The following is a 17,350-nucleotide window of genomic DNA, read 5'->3' as shown; positions in this document are numbered from 1 at the left end:
GCCCGTCCTTTCTATCTTTAAATGGCGAAAATCAAAAAAATTCCAGGGAAAACAGGCGAAATCTCACAGTTTACCGGCCCTCCCTGATTCGTGAGTTATCAGCAAAATCTTTAGAGACCTTTAAAGGGTTTGGAACATACTGGTGATACGCTAAGTGGGTGGTATTTCTATCTTTTGCAAACCTTGTGGTGTTGTTGTATTAAGCCAACGTTAGTGAAACAAAGTCTTTGCTCGTTCCGTTCGCAGCTCTCCCATATAAAACAATTGTGTGTGTGTGTGGTTGTTGATAACAAACTCCAATGTGGAACTATTTGTTTGGAGGAAGCGCTTCGTCCAAAGATGCGCCAAAGAAGGCGATAATCGGTCTCAGAGAACAGATCAACATGCTTACCAAGAAGCAGAACCACCTTTATACACAGATTGATGAGCAAGATGCGCTCGCTAGGAAGTTCATCTCATCTGATAAGACCAAGGCCAGAAACGCCCTCAAGCGTAAGAAGCTGTTGGATAGTGAAGCGATGAAGATCACGTCGCAAATAGAGGCATTGGAGAATCAACTCCGCTCCATAGAATCTGCAAACTTGAACTTGGAAACCATGAAGGCCATGAAGGCTGGTGCAAGCGCCATGAAACAGATACATGGCGGTATCACCGTTGATAAGGTTGACCAAACCATGGACGACATTAGAGAACAGGCTGAGATTAGTGAGGAGATTAGTGAGGCTATCTCTAGATCCTATCCAACTGATGGTATCGATGAGGATGAGTTGGAGGATGAGCTAGAAGCCTTGGAACAAGAACAGTTGGATGACAAGTTGTTGAATAGCGGCACAAAGACATCGGCTGCTCCTGTAAGCTTACCAGATGCACCAAACACAAGCATTAGAGAGGATAAGCATGAGGCTGTAGAGGAAGAGGATGAAGACGAGAAGGCTTTGAAGGCCTTACAGGCGGAAATGGGCCTTTGATGTCAATCTCTACACCAGGTCCCCCGACCTTGTTGTTGATGATATTTTTTGTTTTGATTTCGAACTAATTAGTTTATTCATTGTTCTTATAATGTGGCGTACTGTCTTGCTTACGATTGTAGTAGTGAAATAGTGAACTACAGTACTAGTCATGGGTGTAAAATATAGTGCATCACCAATTTATAGATACAAAAGTGAATGAATATAACGTCACCGGATTGAAACATCAAAGATATCACTCGTTAAAGGGCATAAGGGACATGAACTCATACAGATATAACATAAACAGCAAAAGAAAAGAATATAGGAGAAAATGTAGAGTGAAATGGGGTCATTAAGGCTGGACATTCCGATTCTCCAAATCGATGTGATTAAAAGTGTCAAGATCATTGGTATTTAGAAACACGTTTGGAATGGCAAACATATGTTGCAATACCGTGGAGTTCTTCTCTGCTTCAAAATCAGCCATCGTGTACTGATTCAACAGGTGACTTTGTAGAGAAAACTCGCCGTTGGTGAACAAATCTTGCAGAAATGGTGAATCGATATCAGACCCGCCATTGGATCCACAATTGATACCATCTTCGTACATAGGCTGTGCTTGTAGGTCCTGTTGTGGAAACAGTGAAGACTTGTTTAGTGAACCTTGATTCATCTCTGCGAACTGGCATGGCGACTCCACTGGGGCGGGCACAAACATACTTGGATTCATTTCTGGTGTTTCTTGGTTGTTGGCGATGCGACCATTCTTGGTTATACTCTTCGTGATCTTTTCCAACGTGTTGTCAAAGTGTCTCAGTTCATTGTCCAAATTTGTTAGATCAATGTTAGTGTTATTAGCCTTGTTATAGACCAGCAGGGCAATACGAATGAAAACACGGACACAATAGTTAATAACGTTGTACGTTATGGTATCACCAGTGTTCAAACAATGGACCGCATGCTTCGACAACAGATCCGCCTTCACAGTAGATATCAATTCCAGATCATCTTTCACGTGTGGTGAGGAAGGGTATTCAATGATTGCTGTGAACAGTGTAAAGAATGCAGACAAGAAGTGGAAAGAGGCGTGGTTGGAAGAAAGAGGATTGAGGTGGTCGTCATCTCTGACATATGCCATGAGGATTCTGGCTGCATTAAGACACTTCGTAATCAGTTTGCTTTGGAGTTCCGATGGCTGATGGGCAAATTCAGCATCTTCTGCCAGCCAACTCTTGGTGAATGCCAGTTTGTTTACCAGAATCACACACGAATAGTACTGCATATGGGCCAGTCTGATTTCCCGTTTAATCAAAGGATCCTTTATGGAGGAGAAATCCAGGTTGGGGTTCACACACTGTGGTATGTATTTGATTAGTCTGTCCAATTTGTCGTTAAGACGATCAATCTTCCACATGACATCATCCACGGAGAGATTCTTCAAGCTTGTAGCACTGTACAATTCAGAATACGCAAAGGAAATGAAGTTCACAACGTGACAGTGGAAATAAGCGAATAGCAATCTATGTGGATTAACACAATACTCCTCTGTTGTCATACATGAGAGAGCACCAACGAGATCGTAGCCTGGAGAAAAGATCTCATTGACAACGTCGCGTGGAAAGCCTTCAAAGATTGCATCTTTAAACTGTTCAGGTAAAACTGATGACACATCCTCCTGATGGATGATGAATGGCTTACCAGTTTTGAAACAACAATCACGGTCAAACATGAACACGCAGAGCCAGATGCGGCGTCTCATGGCTGCTTCTTCAGGGGATAGGCCAACATAAGATTCGGATCTATGAAGACCCATCTCCTGTGCAAATCTCACCAAAGTGGAAACTAAGATGTAGGACTGTGGGAACCCTCTGATGAACTCAGAATACACAGTCAGGAATATGAACGCCTGTATTGTTCTGATCCCTTCACTTATAACAGAAACACGATGGAAATAGTATATGGCATTCTGGATGTGATTCAATTGTAAGGTTTGCAAGCGACGGTTCTCTGGACTATCTGGCTTATTCTCAACAGTCATGAACAAGATTGCGCCGATGGATAAGAGAACGTTCATGGTTAACAAGTCAGAGTTGGACAGCTTCTTCTCGCCATAAAGGCCAGGATTCTCAACCATTCTGTAGTATCTATCGAACAACTGTTGAACCTCAGGTTTCTTCAAGAACAAGGATACAAACAGAAATTCAGAGAACACTCTATCAATGAGAGCATGTGAAGTATCTCTGTCCGGGAGAGGTCTCAGTTGCGACTTCTCCACGGGGTCTAACCACATGTTGTTGGTCATTAGAAAGACCCCAGTTATTTTGTGGTGGAGGTTCTCGAACTGTTCCAATAGATTAGGATCACCACTAAGCTTAGACAACCGTTGTATACCGCGTGAACTCAGCAAAGAGAAGGTATTTTGGGGACCCCAGTACTTGTTGATGTGCATCTTCCTTGGGCTTGTATCACCAATCTTACCAACACTTTCGTAGTAGCTATCTGAGAAGGATACAGTGGAAGCTGGAGTCGACTCATCGGATTGCGTTTCACTGTGGTCATGAGCAGCCTCAGGATCCATCTTTTCCAAGATGGACGTCATGAGCGTTTCCAACCTGCGCATTCGAGTATCCAAATCCGTAACATCGGTCTTAGCTGGCTTCTTTTGGACTTTCCTCTTCTTTCTTGGCTTGGCTTGTTTGCGTGAAACACCGTTCTTCTTTGGAATCTCTGTATAGTTACATCGGACACCAAAGTGTAAGCATCTTGAACACGATGGCTCTCCACCATCACACTTCAGCTTTTTCGAACGGCAAAGCTCGCAAGCCATAGAAACCCTTGTCCTCTTTTGCTCCATATTCACCGGGCTGTTCATTAAAACCCCAAGAGTTGACTTGGAATATCAGTTCTGTTTATAGTGGATGCTCTTGAGTACTAAACCAGATTACAAGCCATCAAAGCAGGGGGAGTAAGAACAGAGAAGAGACGGTCAAAAAAAAATTATATATATATGTTCAACAGGATGAACTTAAAACCCTCTTCTTCATTCACTACAGGGGCGTCGTTATTAACTCAGACCGATACATTTTCAAATAATTCCCTGCAAACCTAGCCAGGCTTGCAGTAGTGGAACTGGTGAACGTTATAGAACTTCACATTTTTAAAGGTGCACCGCATCGCATATTGTTTTTTTTGTTTGTTTTTAGAGTTAAGCAAACTTTGGGTCAGCACCAACGCGTTCGGACATTTTGAACAATCCCAACGCCTAGAAAAGTACCGAAAGCCGAAGGACGTTACACTTCAAAGGCGGTGCTGGAATTGCCCGTGGTAACTAATTGGCCACACAGTTCCGAATTTGGTCCTCTGCGGAAACAACCTATGCAATGATTTCCGTGGCCATCAAGATGTGTCAACTGTGTGTAACTCCATAGCGTTGACCATGTTATTATTGCTAATTTATCAGTCCATAATATGCTGGTAGTATGATTTCCGGTCCCTGAGCAGCGACTAGGATCGAGAGTCTTATAATATGGTCATGAGGTTTAGGCCCACTCCCACATAACGTAATACGTTGAATGAGCTGATGAGGGACACTTTATGGTTTTCTAGTGCTTCCCCTGTCGGAAAAAGAAAGGAGAGAAGAAAAGACAATCCGAATCCTGCTATAGCAGATTTCCTGTCGAACCGTGATGCGTATGCTATATTTTGCCGCCGCCGTCATTTATTTTGCACTCCATACACTATATTGCAGCGTGATATAACTCATACCATGACGTGAAGTTGATCGCTGTACAACGCTGCCTGAGACGTAAATCACATCTCGCCACCTCCGTCCACATCTTAGAAATGGATATTATTTGAGTTGAGGTCATAGTTCTCAAACTCATTTGCGCTGAGAAACATGTCGGGGATTGTAAATATGTGTTGGAGAATGGATGAATTCTTCTCCATCTCAAACTGCTCCATGGCATATCGGTCAATTGTGATATCTTGCACAGGGAGTGTGACGTCCGGGATGGAAGACGTGTGCGACAAAGTCTGTCCCTCCGTTGCTACAGCGGATTGTGCTGAGTTGTTCCTCTCCATGTCAATATTGCCAGGAGAAAACCTGTCATTTGATGCATGTGGGAATAGATGAGTTTCCTCGCGTTGACTGGAAGGTACCGGGTTCATCAACATTGATATCGAGGGTCTTTCACGTGCAAGGTTCGCAACTGCTCCAGGAGGGTTGAAAATACCAGCTGTAGGATGATTCACGCCTTGCATCTCATTGCTTTCGGAGTTGTTCAACAGGATGGTTAAAGGGTCAGAATCACGTAGTGCCACAGCACACGAAGCTGCTAGCTTGGACATTTGGTTTTCAAAGGATCTTAACTGACCTTCAACCTGATCTAGGTCGATCTTATTTGGTGTAGTTCTATTACGAACCATCACGGCGATCCTCATGAAAAACCGCACACAGGAATTTATCACAATATACATGAAGTTTGTTTCATCGTTTTCCCAATCAGCATAGTACTTTGCCAGTAGTTTGTTGCTCACATTAGTTATCATCTCCAAATCATGTTCCACAAATGGAGCGTTTGGATACTCAATGATCCCTGTGAATAAAGTGAAGAATGCAGACATGAATTGAAAGGAAGCATAGTTCGAGAATAGTGGGTTAAGATGGTCTTCAAATTGTACAAAGTTCATGATTGCTCTGGCTGATTCTAGGCATCGTAACATCAGCTTTTTCTGCTCCGGGAGGATGCTTGCCCAATCAGAAGGGGGATCATTGGAGTTCAACCAAATTTTGGTAAACGCCATCTTGTTGATTACCATCTTTAAAGAATGGTAATACAGATGAGATAGTAACAGGTGGTATTTGATACCATGCTCTCTAATGGAGCTGAGGTCAGCACCTGGTCTAGCAGATCTTGGCATCATCATCATCAAATTTTGATCTAACATTCCATCCATTTCATCAACACGCTTCAAGACTTGCTCCAGTGACATCCCTACCAAGCTATCTCCACAAAATAGACATTCATAGGCAACTGCAGTAAAATCGACTATTCTTGCATGGTAATAAAAGAGTAGATTCTTAACCGGGCTGATATGGAACTCAGAGGAAGACATTGTACTGAGCGCCCGCACGAGATCAAAATCAGGAGAGAGCATTTCATCAACTTGATGTGATGGTACACCATAGAATAGAACTTCCCTATAGGATTCTGGTGTTATTGATGACACGTCCTTTCGATGAATAATTGGTGGTTTTCCCGACTTCAAACAAGAACCACAGTCCATAAGATAGACACAGATCCATATACGACGCCTTAGCATGGCCTCTTGTTCGGACAATCCCATGAATGATTCCTTTCTATGAAGGCCCATTTCCTGTGCATATCTCACCAATGTGGAGATGAGTATATACGTCTGTGGTGAGCACTTCATCAGTTCTGCGTATAGGGTTAGAATCATTAAACCCTGGATTGTTCTTATACCTTCGCTGATAGTGGACAGTCGCTGGTAGTAGAACACTGCGTTGGTTCTTGCCTCAACTTGTATCGTGTTAAAAGTATCCAGAGTTTTCTTGTCCAGATTTGGTTTCATTGCCAAACTGAAGGCAATGGCAACCATTGAATTGAGCGTCAATAGATCTGAGTTTGATAACCTTTTCCTGTTTGGTACCTTGTTTGACATTGCAACATTGTCGTAGTACCTTTGTATCAAATTGTCCACCTCCTCCTTTGTGATGAACAGTTGTATTAGAGCCAGCTCGTTGAACACATCCCAGATAAGAGGTTCCACCATCTCCCTTGGTGGTAACTTCCTCAGGCTGGACCTCTCCGGTGGATCAAACCATACTCTATTTGCCATCAGAAATATTGTTGTTGTCATCTTGTGGAACTGTTGAAATCTGTTAAGCAACCCAGGATCACCACAGAACCGTTGGAGCCAGAGCATCCCTTTCACACTGAGCACTGACATCGTGCTTTGACTGCCGAAGTATTTTGCGACTTGTGGACCATGGCTATCTTCGTGTGGATCTGATGATGCTTGAGACACGGACCCTGAGCGTACACTTGATTCCGGCGCAGTTGGTAGCCCTGTGAATATTATCGGCTCGTCATCAGTGTTCTGAACCTCTGGAGAAGTTTCATTCTCATCCGTTTCATTGCCATTTTCACTATGTGTATGGTTGGGTTCCCCGTTGCTGTTGACACCTACCAGATTTTGTGCATTCTCCAATTTCCCCACTAAAGATGTAATCATAGATTCCATTCTTCTCATCCGGTCTTCCAACCCACGTAGAGTTGATGGTTGCGAAGGTGCGGTCTGCTTCTTGACCACCTTCTTGGGACGTTTCTCTTTCGTGGTGTAGACACACGTCACTTTGGAGGCCTGGCACCTGGAGCATGAAGGTGTCAGGGCGTCACATTTGAGCTTTCTTGCTCGACATATATCACACGCTTTAGAAACGCGTTTCTTCTGTAGTTGAACATCAGACATCTCGGAAGCACGCTGACACGAGTCTCTCTATGACCACTATAATTATACAAACACAGTATAAAAAAAGGATCCAGAATTTGTAAATCTTATTCTAATGATAGCTTTTGTGCTGTAAGTGCGTATATTTTGTGTATGTTGTGTGTGTTTTTTTTCTCGCCTTTGGTTTCTTGTTTCGAGCCGCTTGTCTGCCAATTAATCAGTGTTCTGCCGCTGTTGGTACCGTTTCGGAAATAAGAAAAAAAAAGCGCATTTCCGCTCACATTTTCTCGCTGCAACTGTTGCTGTATCAACGAAAAAGACAGCCCCGCTATGCCTATTTAGCCTGCAAATGGCGGTGAGGTGCTATCGTAATAGAAAGCTGTTAAGTCTCTGCGGTCGAACGATGATTGCTCATTGATATGTTGAGGCAATGTTGAGGCACTGTTGATCTATGTACAACTGCAAAACTGGAAAGGGTATTCAAAGAGCTATTTCCCTTTAGTTCCATGTCCTGTCTTTTTACTGATTAGTTTGCTGATGCTTCTGTTCAGCTGAAGCGTTGATGGAGGCTGACTACATGTTGCTAAGGCCGTTCAAAACCCGAGTTGTCTTGTGAATGTTATGATCGCTAGTGAAGAGATACGCATACTGTTAGAAGTTTGGAACCTGGAGATTATCTTAGGATGCAGTGAATAAAAGGTTCGGGTTCGGGTTCTGCTGGACTCCATCGGAAAGTTGGTTGCACATTGACTTGTTCCGTGATCCGAGATGTCGTCCCTGTCATAAAACTTTGGAAACTGAGAAACCAACGCCTGGACAACCGAGTGTGGCCTAACCGTAAATGAACCAATCGGGTAATATCCATTTTGGGTGTTTTTCCCTGGCAGTTTTTTTTTTCCTTTCGAAAGGGACAGCATTTTCTGTGGCCCAAACCAACAATCTTACAAACGAAAATTAGGCCTCAAAGTTTCTTCCCTTTCCAACGGTTTTCTTACGGATCAATGTACGTGCAGAAAGTAAATAACACATAAGAATCCTTCCTTCACAGTCTTTACGATATCAATTAGATTAGAATTCCATCATGTCAAACTTCTTCAGCTCGATAAAGTGCGTTCAGTGTTGCTTTTCTCGGTTGTTTTGTCAAATGAACTTCTCGTACTAACACATACGTTTTATTACAGAGGGTTTGGTAGATCCTCCAAAAAGAACAAACAACAGAAGGACCAGGCATCTCTATACTCGAGTAATAACAACTCACACCTCTCACTGCGAAGATCTCAATCACCAGTGAAGATTTCACAACAAGGTCATCAGCAGCACCCTCAGCAACATGCACAGTCACAGATACAACAACAAACAGGTCTTGCAATCCAACAAAATGTCCTTCCACTGTTTCTATGTGAACCATTTGTGAGAACTGCTCTGGTCAAAGGTTCTTTTAAGACCATCGTTCAACTGCCCAAATATGTCGATCCTAATGAATGGGTAGCACAGAACATATTTGAAATGTACAACAATTTGAATCAGTTTTACGGTGTCATTGGGGAATACGTCAAGCCAGAATTGTTCCCAACAATGAACGCCGGTCCTAATACGGACTATCTCTGGGTTGACCAAAACGGTAAGACTACACAGCTTCCTGCCAATCAATACATCGAATACGTACTCTCTTGGATCGGGCAAAAGATCAACGACCAAACGCTATTCCCCACGAAGAGCGGCGTTCCATTCCCGCCTCACTTTATCAAAACTGTCAAGAACATTGCTAGACAAATGTTTAGAATATTCGCACACATGTACTATAACCACTTCGATAAGATACTAAACTTGTCATTGGAAGCACACTGGAACTCTTTCTTTGCGCATTTTGTATCATTTGTCAAGGAATTCGGTCTCATCGAACAGCAAGAGCTAGAACCACTGTCACCGCTCATTGAAAACTTTGCTCAGCAGGGGAAAATTATCAGTTGAAGCTCTACATACGTACACTTCCATGAACTTTTCATATATTTGTTTTTCCTTTACGCTTTTCTTCACTTAGAACTCTACACTATTTCTCCGCCTCTCTGATCAGCATTCACTCTCGTATGGTGTAGGTAGGTCTTTCAAAGAGGACACGCCAAAAACGCGCGATTGTTTCCATTGTAAACAAAAGGGGTCGACATAGAACGTGAAGATGAACATTCTCCTACGCGTGTTTCCATATCACGCTGTGACACAACTATCAGCGGCATCAAAGATATACGTTGCAGGGGTGTCAATCTCAAAGATGGTATCTAAGGTTACAAAGAAACCGGTAAAGAAGCCAGTGAGGCCCAGTGTGAAGCAACTTGAAAATGCCACTGTTGTGACGCGTCCAGAGCCAAAGAAGCCAGCAGAGTATCCTGTCGATCCCGAGAACAACAATGTACGTTACTGGTTGATCAAATCTGAACCATACTCTCGAATAGATCCCAAATCAGGCAAAGACGCAAAGTTTTCATTGGCTGATTTGAAGCAAGTGGATTTTGAACCGTGGGACGGAGTTCGAAACCACGAAGCTAAAAACAACATGCTGAATATGAGAGTTGGTGACATATGTCTCTTTTACCATTCAAATGCCCCAGTACCTGGTCTTGTTGGTATTGCAAAAGTGGCCCACGAGGCCCACCCAGATTCACTACAGTTCGATCCCACCAGTACATATTATGACGCTAAATCATCCGTCGACTCGCCTCGATGGTGGTGTGTTGATGTGTCATTTGTGCGGAGGCTGAAGAGTAAAATCACCTTGGAATCTTTACGGTCAAATGATTCTCTTAGCGAGATGTCTCTGGTAAAGAGAGGACGTCTCAGCGTAAGTCCCGTCAGAAAGCAAGAGTACTACGAAATACTCGAGATGGAGAACAGTTCCGCATTCGCCATGGACATTGACTGTGACCTTGGAGAAGAGTTCACTGTGGATCCATCAGCATAGAAATATCACCATAGAAATACCATCATAGAAATATCACCATAGAAATCTCGTGTATAAATAGGTTTGCAATAGAGTTTCACTTTGTTTACTTTTCAGTTGTAGGTGGCGTTCAGGCCAAAATTACACAAACAAAAAAGAAAAAAGATCAAAACATAAACAAATCACAACACACTATAAACACGATACATAACACTACAGGGCGGCTGCAACTATGGGAAGACGCTTGCCTAATAAACCTACCGTCGAGCTGGGAACTGGTGCTGGTCTACCGGCGCATTTGCGCCCACGAGCTGTAACGGATCCGCTGTCTACACTCTCTAAACCTTTCAAGATACCATTTAAGACGCGGTCGAGTGCGATGACTAATACCGGGAAGGCAGTGCGTTCTGCGCGTCTCAAGGGCCCCAAGTCGTACTTTGTTGGCTCACTTGAGGGAGACGGTCAGGAGAACGATGTTGTGGCATTTGATGGTAGCATAATCCAAAGAAAGAAGAATGCGCTACGGCGTATCGCCACAGATGATGTTGTGGAAACCACGTTGAAAAGGTCGTTCACGAGCCCGTTGACGATTAAGGGCCCTAACCACGGCACTCCGCCACCACCCTTGGGTACAAAGAGGAAACCTGTGATGGTTCCGAGACCCCTACACGATCCGTCTGATGAGACCGCTATCGTTCTTTATGACCCCACGGTTGAGAAGATCATAAGTGATGACGATCTAGAAGCTTTGGATAAGGCCATAGCTTTGGCTAAGGCCCGTGACGAAGGTAAGGAGATCGTTGAAAATGAGCTAGAACAGGAAGATCGCCCTTCCAAAAGGCGTAACGTTCATAAATCTTTGAATGAGATACTAGGTATCTCCAAAGACCCGAACGAAGCGGAGAAGAAATACCCTGACGTGCCCGTTGTTATTGATCCAAGATTGACCAAGATTCTACGGCCACATCAAGTTGAAGGTGTAAAGTTTCTCTTCCGTTGTGTGTCTGGCTTAATCGATCCTAGAGCGAAAGGTTGCATCATGGCTGATGAAATGGGTTTGGGTAAGACGCTCCAGTGTATATCTCTAATGTGGACACTATTGAAGCAAGGCCCTAGAGGTAAAAAGTCAATAGATAAGGCAATCGTTGTGTGTCCTTCGTCGCTTGTGAGAAATTGGGCAAACGAATTGGTTAAGTGGTTAGGTGAGGGGGCTTTAACACCATTGGCAATCGATGGTAAATCGACCAAACCAAACGAAGTTGCATCCAGTATTCAGCAATGGTCATTAGCGAAGGGAAGAAATGTGGTTAGACCAGTGCTAATTATTTCATACGAAACTTTGAGAAGAAATGTTGATCATTTGAAAGGCTGTGAAGTTGGCTTATTACTTGCAGATGAGGGACATCGTTTGAAAAACGGAGATTCGCTAACCTTCACTGCTCTAGATTCGTTGAACTGCAAGCGTCGTGTCATCTTATCTGGTACTCCAATCCAAAACGATTTATCGGAATACTTTGCTTTGTTAAGTTTTGCAAATCCCGGGTTATTAGGTACAAGGGCAGATTTCAGAAAGAACTTTGAACTTCCAATCTTGAAAGGACGCGATGCAGATGCAACTGATAAGGAAGTTCATGAGGGAGAACAAAAATTGAGTGCGTTATCAGGCATCGTTTCCAAATTCATCATCAGAAGAACAAATGATATTTTGTCCAAGTATTTACCATGCAAGTACGAGCATGTTATATTTGTTAACCTTTCACCTTTCCAAAGGAGTCTATATGAACATTTTATCACAAGTCCCGATATTAAGAAACTCTTGCGAGGTGTTGGATCGCAGCCTTTGAAGGCCATTGGTCTTTTGAAAAAACTCTGTAACCATCCAGATTTGTTAAACTTGGAGGAAGAATTTGAAGGTTGTGGTCATTTAATCCCAGATGACTATGTCAACTCCATCACTGGTGGTGGTCGTAACAGAGAGGTCCAGACCTGGCTTTCTGGTAAATTTGCCATCTTGCAGAGATTCCTTGCCAAGATTAGACAGGAATCTGATGACAAAATCGTGCTTATTTCAAACTATACCCAGACATTGGACCTAATTGAAAAGATGTGCAGAAATAACAAGTATGGAGTTTTAAGATTAGATGGCACGATGAACATAAACAAGCGTCAGAAATTGGTTGATAGATTCAACGATCCTGAAGGACCCGAGTTTGTGTTTTTGTTGAGTTCCAAAGCAGGTGGTTGTGGAATCAACTTGATTGGTGCCAATAGATTGATCTTGATAGACCCTGATTGGAACCCCGCATCGGATCAACAGGCATTAGCCAGAGTATGGAGGGATGGTCAGAAGAAGGATTGTTTCATTTACAGATTTATTACCACTGGGTCGATTGAGGAAAAGATCTTCCAAAGACAAAGCATGAAGTTGTCATTGTCTTCATGTGTTGTTGATGAAAAAGAGGATGTGGAGAGATTGTTCTCCACTGATAATCTTCGTCAGTTATTCTTATTTGATCAGAAGACTATCTGTGATACTCACGATTCGTTTAAATGCTCGAGGTGTGAGCCAACTAGCGGTAAACAACTACGTCGTGCAGACGTGATGTTATACGGTGATGCCACAACGTGGAACCATATCAATCATGAAGGATTGCCGCGGACAAATGATCACTTGTTGAAAAACGAAGCACAATTTGAAGATATCAGTTACGTGTTCCAATACATATCGCATGTATAAAACATAGTATATAGACCTGTATAGAGATTTGTGGTTTATTAAGACTGGTCCTGTATTAATGTCATTGAATATCAAAAAAAATACCAAAACAAAATTATACCTCGTGTTTAAAATATTTTAGCGATTAGTTACTGGATCACCAAGTCCAAACATTGTGTCGTTACTGAAATGGTCAAAGATATCAAACTGTGACAAATCATCCTGTTGAAAGTTGACAGTTGAGAAGTCTCCAAATGTCTGTTGTGGATCTACGCCTATTATTGGGTCCTTCATATCTGACAGTTGATTGTTCTGCGTTTGCTGCTGTTGCTGCTGTTGTGGAGATATCGTTGTCTGTTGTTGTTGTTGTTGTTGTTCTTGTTGTTTTTGTTGTTTTTGGCCATTATTCATTTCCTGGATCTCCTTTGGGCTTGTTAGAGATGATAATACATCTGTCACGTCATCATTATAATTAGTCGTTGCTGTTGTCGACACAGAAGGTGAAACGAGTGGGTTATACTCTATGAACGGATTTGTCGTCGTGTTAGGCATAATGTTCATTCCGTTAACGTTATTGTTCAGATTACTGCTAATGCTATCGGTGTGAACATGTAGCTGAGAGTGTGAGTGTGAGTGATTCAAATTCTGCGAAGACTGTGTTCTCTTTCTCAAGAATGAAGAAGCAGGAGCACTTGACAAGTCAGGTATGTCCATGAATGTGGGTGTCAACGATAGCACTTCGACACTGTGTATACTAGCATCGTCACGTAACGAATCCGACGTATCTCTTCTCTCTATGCCACCAAAGAGCATGTTGGACTGTGATTGGTTTTGGGGTTTGTGTATCATTGGAGAATAATAGTGTGGATGGTGTATGCTACTCTGTGAGGGTCTCGAGCTCAGTGATGGCGCCTCCGAATGTGTTGATGCCGAAGACATGGAGCGCTTCACTCCAATGTCCTTTCTCGTATCGGTAAACAGATCCAATAACCCATGGCCAGGCTCAAACGGCAGAGGAACGTCCTGGAAGAAGGCAGGAAATTTGTCATTAACGCTTCCCACGCCGTCATTCTTCTGTGGGATATACTCCTCAAGGGGAACGCTCACCTCACCAACCCTTGTTCTCGTACTCTGTGACACAGGTTTGGCGTTGCTCAGCGGGTCCATGCCTATTTGGCGGACACCTGTGGTCTTGGCCGTTGACGTTGATGCTGGCATGGACGTTGACAAGGGCGTTGACGACGACGCTGTTGTGGCCACTGAGGCCGTTCCCACCGTTGGCTTCGAAGCCAGTGGGATCGGAGACGGTGTTAGCGATACGCCAGAGACGCCAGTCGAGCTCTGTGGAGTTGCCGTCGATGAGACGCTATCGCCTCCGGCACTACCATTGGCAGCTGCGGCTGCTGCTGCTGCCTTCCGTTGTGTGCTTCTCTTTGAATGGCACTGGCACGGTTTGCCAGCTTCACAACCACAGTGTTTCGTCACTGCGGCAACCTTGTTCGTCTTCTTGCCACAGGTGCACGCCCCGGTGGAGTGCGAGTTCTTGGACTTTCTCATCTCCTTACAGTGCTTGCACTGTGACGAAGGACGGCCCTTTGGCTTGATCATCATCAGTGGCTGATCGGTGTGGTTACACGTTGTGACTCTGTGGCCTCTGATACAACGCTCGCAGGCATATTTGACACCACCAATGAGCACCATCGTTCCGATATCCAGGGGGTTCTTTCTCTAACAAGCAAAAATTTTATATATGGGCTCTTTTCCTCCCTCGAAAACACTCACTCCACAAGAAACTTTTCCGGGTTTCGTATGATCACCCTCTCAGAATTGAATTAAGACAAAGGAAAGCCAAAGAAAATACACCAAAGTACAGAGATTAAACCAATGAAACTTGTTGACGTGAAAGGAAGCTGGTACAGAGTGTGTGCAGTGAGCTAAAACGTGTACTCTGTGTGTGAGATTTGTCCGATATTCGTTGAATGTCTTGCTGTTTTTTCTATGAAAGAGAGGGAAAAGGGAAAAAAGAAGAGAAGAGAAGTGGGAAACGGGTAAAAGAAGAAAAAAAATCCTGTACAGAAGGGGGGCGGGCGTTGGGGCCCTCAAAATTAAACCGGAATTAGAAGAAAAAGACACACTGCAATGGGTATAAAATAAAGCACAGCGCAGAGCAGAGGGGGGAGGTTGGCGGATTTAACAGAGGGAACTTGGTGGTTGGAACACTACGGATCTTCTACAGGTACGCGTTATGTGGTGGGCTCATTGGGCTGATGAACTGTGTGTTCTCGTGGGCTCTCTTTGGCTCTGCTGGAGCTGAAATTTTTACCTCCTGGTGGAATCCAGAGCTTCTGCACCGTTTAAGCAGAATCTCTCTCTGTGGGCGCTTTTCGCACTTGATGTCCCTCTCTGCATGAACGATGACTAAAACAACAAAGCTGAGGTTGAGACAAAAGGCGAAAATACAAAGAGACTTTTGCCTCTGCCTATCGAGGAAACGCAACTGCCACCCGCCACAACGGGAAAAAATACGTTTCTGAGTGCCTGAGCTCTGCGTGGGGAGGAGACAGAGACGGGCACATTTACTTAATGGACATATTCTTTAACTCGCTGTATAATGGAACAAAAGAACGTGATTACTCTTCGTACTTTCATGAACACCTCTTGGTGTGGCTAAGATTCCACACTCTGACCATGTTCACAGCGGCTGGGGAAGTTGGTCATTGAATTAACGTGGGAGATCCACACTTTTGCCGCCTTCATTTCTTTTTGTGTGGTGCTACTGATCCGCTTTAGCCACTCGATCGCATAGAGCTTATGCAGGAATTGCACCGCTTTCCCATACAAACCTTTGCGACTGCCTCACAGCTTTGTTTGTTGGTGCCTGTAAGCGGTTGAACCCTTGATAAGTGTGGTGGTCTGCTCCGCACCTCTGGACAGTTCTACAGCTTTCAAAGTGTTTCGATTAACCGGTTCATTCAATTAACCGGTTCGTTTGACTGTCGTTTGTTAAAAGCTCCTCTCAAAAGTTCTTGTCAACCAGTTCCCTCACCAGGTTCCATTCTGACTCCTCCGCGTAATCCAAAACGATAATCCCACTTCCTTTGCCAAAGGACTCTGCAATGCCTTGCTCGTTCAAGCCTTGGGCAACCTTGGAAGGCCAGCAGTTCGGGTCAAAGAAGTTGGACCCTGAGCAGAAATTCACAAAGAGCTTTGCATCGCCCGGATTGGTGCTGTTGTGTTCAACAGCCGCCTTGGATAAGCTCTTCACATACTCAGCTTTCTTTGCAATGTCGTCGACGCTGCTAATCTCGCAAAAGTCCTGGATCTGGAGGGCACCACGATCATCGTGGGTACAGTTGTAGCTCCACCAGGCAGCGTCAACGCCAAATTGGTTCTTGCGCTCCTCGTTCTTCACGCCAAATCTGCGGAACAAGATGGCCTTACCCCTACAGTCTCTCAGGCGAGGGATGTCCGTACCAAGGTACCAGCGGTCGTGGTTTGGGCTGACATACTTGTCCCAAATCAAATTGCCAAACTCATCTTGATCATTGTCCCAGGACCCGTTTCCCTCCTGTTTCAAACTAACGATAACAGTTTCGGAACTGTGCTCCTCCAGGTACTTGAAAACGTCACTGAGAACGTCCTTCAAGTACACATTGCCCAAGAGTTTAACGGGAAACTTGCCATGGCACACAATGAGGTTCTTTTGGTCAGCCTCGTCACTCTTAAGAATGTTCTTGGAGAGACGAATGTCCAGGAAACGAACACCGTTGTTCAGCTGGTCCTTAACACTGGCGCCTTGACATTGCACTGATGGGAGCGCAGTGTGGCAGGCCGCCGCGTTGTGTGTACCTGGTAGAGACAGAGTTGACAACAGCGTGTCATCGTTGACATCGCGCATCCATTCACCGTAGTTAACCATTGCTTGGTGTATTGCTGTGTTTTGTGCCTTTAACTTGAGCTCGTGTTTAATTGAAGGAGACAATTGTGAGCAGGAATTGACAACAAACAAGGGGACGTAGAAGAATATGGAATTGCTTTCCTACTGTATGTTTTTTCCAGTCTTCCTTTTTCTGGCCTCTTCTTTCTTGTCGGACGTCTTTGCAATTTCAGGGTATCCTTGGAATTTCACCTTGCTTCTCCTCAGCGATCGTACACATGACAGAGAAGCTTTTGGCACCTGACGCGCGCGCTGTTAGCATGGTTTGTCGTTTATTTTTTTGCGCCTCTTGTCTCATAGTGGTTACGCTGGTTAAATTCAGCAGCAAAGGTTTGAGA

General features: G+C 44.1%; 8 protein-coding genes across 8 annotated transcripts; 4 read left to right on the top strand and 4 right to left on the bottom strand.

The window, feature by feature from the left end:
• Positions 1-207: 207 nt before the first annotated feature.
• Positions 208-1,118, top strand: SNF7 (ESCRT-III subunit protein SNF7). Its single transcript, XM_020215652.1, has one exon. It carries the CDS (start codon positions 300-302, stop codon positions 966-968), a length of 669 nt encoding a protein of 222 aa, XP_020068804.1. The 5' UTR covers positions 208-299; the 3' UTR covers positions 969-1,118.
• On the bottom strand, positions 1,114-4,176 carry CYBJADRAFT_179781 (uncharacterized protein). Its single transcript, XM_020216981.1, has one exon. The coding sequence runs from the start codon at positions 3,820-3,822 to the stop codon at positions 1,303-1,305; it is 2,520 nt and encodes an 839-aa protein (XP_020068803.1). The 5' UTR covers positions 3,823-4,176; the 3' UTR covers positions 1,114-1,302.
• A 611-nt stretch (positions 4,177-4,787) lies between these two features.
• On the bottom strand, positions 4,788-7,445 carry CYBJADRAFT_164065 (uncharacterized protein; the record flags this gene model as incomplete). Its single annotated transcript, XM_020213825.1, has 1 exon — positions 4,788-7,445. One exon carries the CDS (start codon positions 7,443-7,445, stop codon positions 4,788-4,790), a length of 2,658 nt encoding a protein of 885 aa, XP_020068802.1.
• Positions 7,446-8,440: 995 nt separating this feature from the next.
• MOB2 (Mob2p) lies at positions 8,441-9,497 on the top strand. Its single transcript, XM_020213433.1, has 2 exons — positions 8,441-8,531; positions 8,606-9,497. Exons 1-2 carry the CDS (start codon positions 8,506-8,508, stop codon positions 9,393-9,395), a joined length of 816 nt encoding a protein of 271 aa, XP_020068801.1. The 5' UTR covers positions 8,441-8,505; the 3' UTR covers positions 9,396-9,497.
• A 47-nt stretch (positions 9,498-9,544) lies between these two features.
• On the top strand, positions 9,545-10,454 carry CYBJADRAFT_169122 (EVE domain-containing protein). The gene is made up of 2 exons (XM_020215651.1): positions 9,545-10,389; positions 10,418-10,454. The coding sequence occupies exon 1, from the start codon at positions 9,694-9,696 to the stop codon at positions 10,378-10,380; it is 687 nt and encodes a 228-aa protein (XP_020068800.1). The 5' UTR covers positions 9,545-9,693; the 3' UTR covers positions 10,381-10,389; positions 10,418-10,454.
• An 84-nt stretch (positions 10,455-10,538) lies between these two features.
• Positions 10,539-13,096, top strand: RAD54 (DNA-dependent ATPase RAD54; the record flags this gene model as incomplete). The annotated part of the gene is made up of 1 exon (XM_020217211.1): positions 10,539-13,096. Exon 1 carries the CDS (start codon positions 10,592-10,594, stop codon positions 13,094-13,096), a length of 2,505 nt encoding a protein of 834 aa, XP_020068799.1. The 5' UTR covers positions 10,539-10,591.
• Positions 13,097-14,593: 1,497 nt separating this feature from the next.
• CYBJADRAFT_130790 (copper fist DNA-binding domain-containing protein) lies at positions 14,594-14,776 on the bottom strand (the record flags this gene model as incomplete). Its single annotated transcript, XM_020212945.1, has 1 exon — positions 14,594-14,776. A coding segment is annotated over one exon (183 nt), but the record flags the coding sequence as incomplete, so codon positions are not given.
• A 1,259-nt stretch (positions 14,777-16,035) lies between these two features.
• Positions 16,036-17,314, bottom strand: CYBJADRAFT_27718 (phosphatidylinositol-specific phospholipase C). The gene has a single exon (XM_020217620.1). It carries the CDS (start codon positions 16,992-16,994, stop codon positions 16,092-16,094), a length of 903 nt encoding a protein of 300 aa, XP_020068797.1. The 5' UTR covers positions 16,995-17,314; the 3' UTR covers positions 16,036-16,091.
• Between the last annotated feature and the right edge of the window lie 36 nt (positions 17,315-17,350).

The sequence above is a fragment of the Cyberlindnera jadinii genome, assembly GCF_001661405.1.
Source record: "Cyberlindnera jadinii NRRL Y-1542 unplaced genomic scaffold CYBJAscaffold_14, whole genome shotgun sequence".
Classification (NCBI taxonomy): domain Eukaryota; kingdom Fungi; phylum Ascomycota; class Saccharomycetes; order Phaffomycetales; family Wickerhamomycetaceae; genus Williopsis; species Williopsis jadinii.
The sequence above is the reverse complement of the archived record's forward strand: the minus strand, read 5'-3'. Positions and strand labels throughout refer to the sequence as shown.

Coding starts and splice junctions, on each gene's coding strand:
- SNF7 (XM_020215652.1), top strand. CDS start 300: ATGTGGAACTATTTGTTTGGAGGAAGCGCTTCGTCCAAAGATGCGCCA.
- CYBJADRAFT_179781 (XM_020216981.1), bottom strand. CDS start 3,822: ATGAACAGCCCGGTGAATATGGAGCAAAAGAGGACAAGGGTTTCTATG.
- MOB2 (XM_020213433.1), top strand. CDS start 8,506: ATGTCAAACTTCTTCAGCTCGATAAA. Junction 8,532..8,605: donor AACTTCTTCAGCTCGATAAA/GTGCGTTCAGTG, acceptor GTTTTATTACAG/AGGGTTTGGTAGATCCTCCA.
- CYBJADRAFT_169122 (XM_020215651.1), top strand. CDS start 9,694: ATGGTATCTAAGGTTACAAAGAAACCGGTAAAGAAGCCAGTGAGGCCC.
- CYBJADRAFT_27718 (XM_020217620.1), bottom strand. CDS start 16,994: ATGGTTAACTACGGTGAATGGATGCGCGATGTCAACGATGACACGCTG.